The following is a 9,240-nucleotide window of genomic DNA, read 5'->3' on the forward strand; positions in this document are numbered from 1 at the left end:
TCGCTAATGGGACGCTCACGTCGGGACGCTCACGCGAGCCCGCGCGCCGCCTTTCTTTCGGTAACGAGTTTACAACCTCGTTACGCGCGATAGATCATTCAGAAATCATCGCGACGCGACGCGACGCCGTCCCCCGTCGTCATCGCGCGATAACGTCGCGCGATAATGATTTCGGAGCCTCACGAAAGCGTCGATTCCTCGGTGCGATCGCGCGACGTCGTGCGCGACCTTCCCTAAACGTGTCGTCTCCACGAGGTGATTCCACCTCAACGTCAAGAAGAGACGTTCCAACAGGAATAATGCATGTCGTTCATATTTCACATGTACACACACACACACACACACACAGAGAGAAAGAGATAGATAAATTCCTCCCTCCCAAACATAATAGTTTGATTAAGGTACTATTATAATATACCCATGGTTATCTCCATACTCCCATTATTATTATTATTATTATTATTATTATTATTATTATTATAGAGAAAGTAATCAAACGCATCTTCATGTCGGACTAAGCCGATTTTTTTCAGATACTTTCCAGATATTTTAGATATTATTCGTGTCATTTCAATCGACACAAGTCCAAGTGTCCTTTATGGATATTTGTATAATCGATCTTGAAAAGAAAAACTACTCTTTCTTTCTCACTCTCTCTCTCTCTTTGGAAACGGAAGGTGTAGAACAAGATAACGCTGAAACGTTACGGAAGACGAAGCCCGAATATTAGCCGATTCGTTCACCCTGCAGATATGCTATGCTAATCGCATAATAACGTCAATACCGATTCCTGTCATAATTTATTTCGAATAATTCCATAAAGTGGGATCCCTCCCGCATATATCGATCGTGCCGTAAGGACCGGTGGAAAGACAGGGTGCAATTTTCGCACCCCACCCTCCCTCCCTCCCTCTTTCCTGTCCGTCCGCCCGCGCCCCATAAGAAATCATAACCCTCCGATCGACGAAATTACGTCCGTTTGTGCGCGATTCTACCCGCCAATCAGACGCAGCCTGACTACGAGCGCGATCGCTATAACGAGTCGTCAACTCGATCGCCACCCTCGTGTCATTTACAGGGAAACCGGTTGTATGCCAGAAATTCCGAGTACTTAATCTAACTTCTATAACGATATAATATAATGGAACGCGCCACAGCATTTTTTCAGTACGCTATTTTCGATGTATTTAAGATGCCTTTGGATATATTTGGAAAATTACCCGCTTATACAACGCTGCTCTCAAGTTCGCACAATTATGCGGCTAATTCGGCATTCATCAAATTCATTGCGACGCATATGCGAAATGTTGCATTAGAAATTTAGAGTGGTACGCGGCGGGAGTGTGTCGCGCGACAAAAAAGATGGAAAATGCGATTACTTCGCTGACACTGCGAACGCATTTCGAGTCTCATTAAGCCCTCCATTTTCGAGTTTCAAATTGCAATTTCGACCCGGGGGCAAAAATCACGCCATTGTAGTCGTCGCTCTCGAAATTTCCACAAACCTATCTCGTTATACGCTGGTATTTTGTACGCGCAAAGTTCTTCGCCGATTACACAAAGAGCCAGCGCCGGCGGTCTGCCGAGGACATTTCGATTAACCTCGCTGCAGGAGGTTTTCAGTTTGGTTGCTTTTTCCTTGTGTATTGCGGCACGGCAATGCGGAGTGGAAGTAACATCGCGCCGAAAACGGCGCACACAAACGAAACTATTAACTCTATTGTAATTATAGCGATACAAACTGGCGTGAAGATCGACGCGCGAAAAACACACCGGGGAATCCGACGAAGATACGAAATTACGTTTACTACCACAACCGCACGTGGCGATCTTCTAGTTCGCGTTGGTTGCGTCACTATCACCCGTATAGGAAGTTTGGATTTGGAAAAACTCACAATATTCTTTATACAAGTATACATACCAGTTTGACAGAAACTGTAAATGCTGCAATCTCGAACCCTTCAAAAAGTAATAACAACTCAAAAAGAAATAAAGAAAAGGTACAGATGAATATAAAAGATTATGTGATGTTCCTTTGAATACCGTTGGCCGTTTTGAGATATCTTTAAGAAAGATAAAATAACTTTCCCGATAAATTTTTAAAATACTTAATAAAATAGTTTCAAGCCCTTCGTAGCTTCTTTGAAAAATGAAACTGCGTTAAGCGAATTAGAAAACGTTCAGTTCAACAGGACGGATCTCGTAGACCCAATAAGTGAGCAAATTCCATCGCCCTCAGGCGCTAATCGGGCGAGAGGAGCAACGCGAAAACGAAAATGTCGATGCAGTTCGTCGGCGGCGAGATAAGACTAAACCGATATGTCAGTGGTATTGATACGAATGGCATGAAAATGCACGTCAAATGCACGGAGATGCTGAATGCAAAAATTCGATTGGTCGCAGAGTCTTGTAAAATATCAGTGAAATCTTTCCGTGGTCGTATCCGTTCCGATATTTTTCGATAGCTTTTTGAGGAAGTAGACATGTTCATTCTCGCTTGCTCTAAAGATCAAACCAAAGAGAGTTCGAGACTATAGCATTTTCAAAACCAAGTACCAAAAAGTTAAAAGAATAACGATGTCACTGTTTGTAGATCTCAAAATGACAGACGAAATTCGAAAAAATATTATTTCTCCTTTCGAATTGTTTACACCTTGAAAAGTTCGAAACTACAGCATAAAATCCGTGAAAGAAGTGACATAGTGTCATTTTTGTTAACGGTCTTAATATAATTGATTTATAATATCTGATAAGCAAACTCGCGGAATATTAAGTATGATTTGCGACCGTGTTACATTTTCTATTTTGTGCATAAACATTTATTAACGATAAATGCTGACACAATTTGCGCCGTTTACCAAAACGCAGCTTCTCCGCACAATGTCTGCGTATAGACAGACTAAATAGTGATGACCAGCAATTTGTAGAGCTCAATGAGCATAACTAAGTAATTCGTCCAGATACCACATCGATCTATTCGAAACCGTTAATTTCATCAAGTAATAACACTCTAGTGCATTCGAAACCGACAGGCACCTACTGTCAAATTATCGAGTGGACGTGGTAATTCCGTTAACGGAAACGCCCTTTTCCGGTTGTTTCTTCAAACGTTAACGATCGTAACATCGGGTCGGGAACTTTGAAGATCCTTAACGTGAAAAAGAAATTCATTAAATTAATCTCGCTCGATCGGTCGTTATTCGACCACACAATGACATTATTGGCTATAACGTACGAAAGCAAGTGCAAGATATTTTATAATTTTTGATCGTCTCTCTCTTTATTTGTCAGTCTGATTTTATCGACAATAAAAACCTATATCTCAAGTGGTTAATTATTAGTGATGTTAATATAAATCGCAGGTGTTTACATACCTAGTTATTCAGGGGTAGTATTCGAATTAAGGGAGGGGGAGGGGGGGGGGGGAATTCAAACTCACAGATACTACTTAGGTACCCGGATACCGGGAATCGGAATTTTTTTAATGGAATTATATGCTTTTCTTCACATATATATACATTTTCTTGTTTTAATGCGCGTATGAAGAATATTAAAATAAAATCAACGAAAAGTAAATACTTCGCCAAATACTTCGTTTTTTATTTTGCAATTTTCTAATATAGAAACTAAATGTTTCGCAAAGTATCAGCTTTTCGTGAATCCTGCCTTAATATTTTTATGTGCGTGGAATCATTTAAAGAATAAATAAATAAAAAAATAAGTAACCGAACGTTATCAAGTATCTAAGTACACGGACATACCCGGACGCTCAGCGGCGATCCTCACGAATCAAATAATTTCTATTGAACAAATTAAATTGCTGTTTTTCGATTCACGGCAGTAAACGCGGAAGAAAAGAGATCAAAGGAGGAAAACGAATTTGAATTCTCGCGGTATAACTCGCGACAGCGGATTAATTGACAACCTCTTGAGAGCCGTATGAAATTCGTACACCACGGACTTGTGGCGATCCGGGAAGACGTTGAGGCGCCTAAGTAACTCGCGAATCTCGTCAAAGAGGGACAAAGACAGACGCAGGAATAAAGAGCGCGTCGCGCGCGAGGGAGTCAGAGCGAGGCGGGGTGAGCGATAGAAGGGGAGAAAGACGCCGTTCTCCCTCCCTCTCTCATTCTACCTCTCTCCCAACCTCTCTCTCTCTCTTTCTCTTTCCGCGCAAAAATATCCCCGTTAACGATTATCAGCCCCTCTTTCCGTCTCGCGTCTCGTTATATTGTGTCCCCGTCGCGCGCGCAAATTTAGAAACAAAAGACGGGTGGAAGGCGCGTCCCGATTGGCCGACCGGTCCCTGGCTCCTCTCTCTGATTGGCTCGCGGGACCGCACCCATCCTGTAATGGCCGCTTTGTCGTTCCACGGCGCTCTGTGTGTACGCGCCTGCACGCTTCAGGCAGCCTCGACAACCCCGTACCGTCACGATCCCCAACCCCCGCCAGCCACCCTACTCCTACTTGGCCCACCGACCACCTCCGCCGCTCGCGGCGGCCGCCCTCCGTACTACGAATTATATCAAAATATAATCACGGGCTGCAACGTGTACGTGTACACACGGCACACGTGTACGCATATGTATGTGTATGGATACGTGCACGTGTGAATATCTGTACGCAACTGAACGCTCATTCACTTACGTACACGCGGAGGTGTCCGAGTCGTGGCCCGCGGGCCATTTTCTCCCGCTGCCTACTTCTTCTCTCTCCCTCCTCTTCCCTCCTCCACGATCCTCCTCCCCCTCTTAGTCCACGACGCAAATCGACAAGCGTGATAAGTTAGCGACGGTACGAGGGAAGGAGGGGGAGTGCACGAGTGGCGTGAGGGGACCCTCTTAGTTGAATCCACTCGGGCACCTCTGACGTGCGATACGTGCGAGCCGCGCTAATGCGCGTGCACACGCACGTGATCGCGCGGCGTCGAGGGTGAGTCGCCGCATGCCGTGACACCCGGCGGAGGTACCCTCCCGTTATCTCGCTTCCACTCCCCGTTGCCGCCCTGGTGCGGGTGAAGAGGCGCGACCGTCCGGATTTTCGGTGAATTTTCGTGATACACGTCGAGCCCTTTAACGTCGGCCATGATACGCGGTTGAATTAACGAGACGGACGAGCGTTGAAGTTTCCGTTGAAACACTTAGTCTTGGCTGTGATATGTTTCATTAAACAATATTTTCTAGTAGTGGTGTCAATTTTGTACACGGGTATGTCGGGTACTATCTGAGTAACTCGAATGTTACTCCCCGGGGGAGGGGGAGTACTCGTGTATCTCCTCTGTGATTTATTTTTATTGTTTCTCCTTATTTAGTTTTTAAATCACCACAAATAGTGACTTACGAAATAGTTAATTTTCATATACTAGAATATATCAAATTAAAATATGAAATATTTGGCACAATATTCACTTTTCTTTTATCTCATCTTAAGGTAGTTGTAGCACAAAATGAATTTTTTCAGAATTCATTGAAACTTGTATTATATATAGATTTAAATATGACTTAATTGGCGCAATTAGAAAACGATTGACCATCCGGAAACCGAAGTATTCACAACTAAAAGTGACATTTTTTATATGCGTTTCTTGATACTAATGCCCTATTTTTGACTACTTTTAACTTCTCCTAAATCATATTTAAAGATTTTAATGGAAAACTACTATGATATTAAAGACTATAGAGACATTATGCAAACAGTTTAGAATTATTGATCATTTCGTTTTGGAAATACAGCGGTGTAAAATTCATAGTTCATAGTAATACTCGAAATACATATATACATGCACGTATTTATAAATACTTACATATTTTTTTCTACTATATCTATACGTCTCTATTAGATCAACTAATGCATAAATATAGCGTTAATAAAAAAATAAAAAATAATATCTTCGTATTTATAATATTATGAATATATCTCTCTCTACCTCAACTTCATTTAAAATTAACATTTATTATTCAGGCAGTGAAATAAATATATAGGAATATAATTTTGCTTGATAAATATTAAATTTATAAATAGGTCCCTTGATGGTTATCTAAGTACTACACGTACTACAATACCTGGTATAGAAATACTCGGATTTTACTAACAGCATCTTCGAGTGCTCGATATTTTTTTACTATTAAAATAGCCACGGATTTTCTCAAACAATCTTAATGAGAGAGACTTCAAAGACGATAAGAAATGATCTCTATAATAAGTATTGCAATATATCTCGCATATTCCGCACTGCGTGCACCATTGAGTAAAAGACGGCGGATGCGGCCGAGTTGCTCCTGCAACGGCGTCCAATTTCAACGAGTCTCGCCACCGGACTCTTTCATTGCGTTCATTGCGTAACAACGCATCGAAGAAAGACGGCTCCAGGCTCCGGCCATCATTTTACTCCGCGACGCGGGATCTCGCCGGGGCATTCGCGGTGACCCCCACTTACGTGCCATTTACTCGTCGAAACTGTCCCAAGGTGCCTCGGCACAATGGTCGGGATGAAAGATGCAGCGCCTCGTGCATCTTTCACACCTCTCGTGCATTAGACACCACGCGAGTGTCGCTCCGTGGCGTAATAGAGCAGAATGGACGTGGGGGTCGGTGCACGGGGAGAAACGGCTGGCGAGGAGAATTCAGAGAACGAGAGGCGTAACGGGCAACAAGGGGGGTGTAAAGAGAGGACATCGCAGGAGAGAAAGAGAGCGACAGCGGGAGAACGGAGGGAGGAGATGTGTAAAAAGAGGAAGAGGAGCTTGTTCCGAGTCCGCCATGCGGAAAGCGATCTCGGCCTACTGCTTGGTGAATCCGCGGTAACTAACTGTCAGCTCCGGGAAATTCTCTCTTTCTCTTTCTTTCTCTTTCAGGGTCGCGGCTTTTGGCCATACTCCCGCACTCCGAACAACAAAGCGCCGGCTATCGAAAAAAAACCACCCCCGCACACGTGTGTACGATACCGCTCGATCGAGCTCGCCGTTTTCGTCGTCGGACTATCGAGTACGTCGATACCGTGGATCCGCGCGGGGATGGGTCGTGGCTCGTAGCTCTCACTCACCTGTATCCTGTCCTCAGGTAGATCGGTCCTCAGACTCAGCATCTCGCGGGCGTAGACGTCCGGATAATGGGCCTCCTTGAAGGCTGCCTCCAGCTCCTCCAGCTGTTGTGACGTGAAGATCGTCCTGGAGCAACAACCACATGAACCTAGTTATATGCCATTACAGCTTTTCTCTTAAAACTACCCTACGCCCTACGCAAAAGGTGTCGCGTGTCGAGCGATATACGTTCCCATGGCTGCCGGAAGTCGGTCCGGATTAACCCTCTAACGGTGGAAGTAGAGGTAACCCTCTACGCAGTAAAAAATTTGGCGTTAATTTAACACAAGGTGAATACGTTGACAAACAGCACAGATGTTACGTCAAAAATCAACGCAAAATTAATATCCATAATATGTTAATCAACGCTTGAATATAAAATGTGTTATTTTAACAGTTGCACATGTTGAATATCGATTCGACGCAAAATATTGAAATAAAATAATAACAATATGTTAAATTAACACACGGACACGTTAAAAATTTAACACGAAAATTGGACAAGGACCGATTTTAGCACAGATATAAAATGTTTTTTTTTCTGCGTAAGGTGGGGTTAGATCGACCCTACCTTTATTTTACAGTACACGCGCTGTTTCTTTTCTTCAGGAATATTTCATGTTATTATTTACTTCTTTTACCGATTTTGTACGTTGATTGCATGAAAAATGGACAAAACAGAGCATGGGGCCGCGTCTAATCCCACTTTCTGGGATACGTTAAAATTTCACCCTGCTGTTAGAAAGTTAATTAAATCAGGTGGAATCGTCTAACTAGAAAGAAGAGGGCTGGGATCAAACGTTACGCGCTTGATACGAGATACACGATCGCTCAAATCTTCAAGCAAGACAAAAACTCAGAAATAGCGCTGCTCACACTACATCGACCTCAGCCTCTGCTTCTTCCGAGGGGTATCGGCGAACATCGATAAAAATATCTCGCTACTAACTAGCGTCGGCTAATTACTCCGATTCACACTTAAGATAAATTATTAAGATTATTAAGATCACACTGAAAAGAAATCTGACATACACGCGAACACCAAACCAAGAGATCATTAATAACGCGATAATGATGCAATCGTGCGAAACGCTCGCGCAGCAAAGCGCGAAGCGGAGAGAAGCTTCCACCAGCGGTAGCAGTCGCGCTAAACGATAAACGTCATTTCATCTCTCGGCGAGCGCGTTTGTTCAATTATCCGAGCGTGACGGTAATGTCAACGTTCAGCGTGCGCGCACCAGGTAGCGAGAACAAAGGCGCAGTGTTTTCTGTCGACGGCGCCTTCGCGTTATTATTGATCGCGCGGTGTTAATTGAATCATCGCGTCGCGATAATGCTCGCTAGGCCATTCTCGTTCTCGTTAACGCATCGAGTCCGCATCGACGTCGCCGCCAACAGCGCGCGCGAGTGGCCGCGACTATATTCCTCCTCGCCATTAGCTCGCAATTAGTTGCAAACGCGCGGGTATACGCGCGTCCCGTCGTATATGTAAATACGAGAGACCGAGGCGCACGTCGGTAACCGATGATTATCCCGCTTCTTTTCTCCTTCTTTTTCTCACTCCCTCTCTTTCCCTTTTTTCTCTCCCTCCCTCTCACTCTTTCTCTCGTATAAGCGAGATGCGTAACTCCGTTCGCGCCGCGATGAACGGTGCTCGGACGGCGTTGCCGGACGAGAGCGCTCGATCCTGCCTTCCAGAAGGTAGGCGCATACGCGCGCGTGATACGACAGAAACCGGAGAAGCGAATTTGACGGCAAGATGTCCAATTAGTCTTGCGACTCGACAAATTGTAGGTTGCTCGCCGGGGCGAGCGAGCTGGCGTCTCTGCCTTTGTGGGCCGTACGAAAGCTCCGAAACTGAAAGTCATTTCCCGGACGATCATCGGCTCGTTAGGCGGACACGCGAAAATCGCCGGGGCGATTTTGCCCCGGTCTCGTGAGCGTGTTTAAAGACCGTGGCCGCTCTCTCTCTCTCTCTCTCTCTCTCGCGTGTAATCGTCTCGAATTCCGGACGGATTCGGGGATTGATTTCCCGATCCTCCGAATTCGGCCGAATACCGGAATTTCGGGTGGAATGAACGGCGAACGCGCGCTCGTCGAGGTCGAGGTTCGCCCTGACGGCGGCGACTTCCGCGGGTAGAGGGGGGGGGGGGGGGGGGGG

At 44.9% G+C, this 9,240-nt stretch overlaps 1 protein-coding gene across 2 annotated transcripts in view; it reads right to left on the minus strand.

The window, feature by feature from the left end:
* The window catches only part of LOC106745747 (visual system homeobox 1-like), a 67,062-nt gene that overhangs the window by 20,144 nt on the left and 37,678 nt on the right, over positions 1–9,240 (minus strand). For both annotated transcript variants that reach the window (XM_014621631.1, XM_014621630.1), the window contains exon 4: positions 7,043–7,166. In XM_014621631.1, the coding sequence (XP_014477117.1) occupies positions 7,043–7,166 (124 nt within the window). The remainder of the gene's footprint in view (positions 1–7,042; positions 7,167–9,240) is intronic.

Source organism: Dinoponera quadriceps, unplaced genomic scaffold (genome assembly GCF_001313825.1).
Source record: "Dinoponera quadriceps isolate SergipeBrazil2010 unplaced genomic scaffold, ASM131382v1 scaffold1658, whole genome shotgun sequence".
Taxonomy (NCBI): domain Eukaryota; kingdom Metazoa; phylum Arthropoda; class Insecta; order Hymenoptera; family Formicidae; genus Dinoponera; species Dinoponera quadriceps.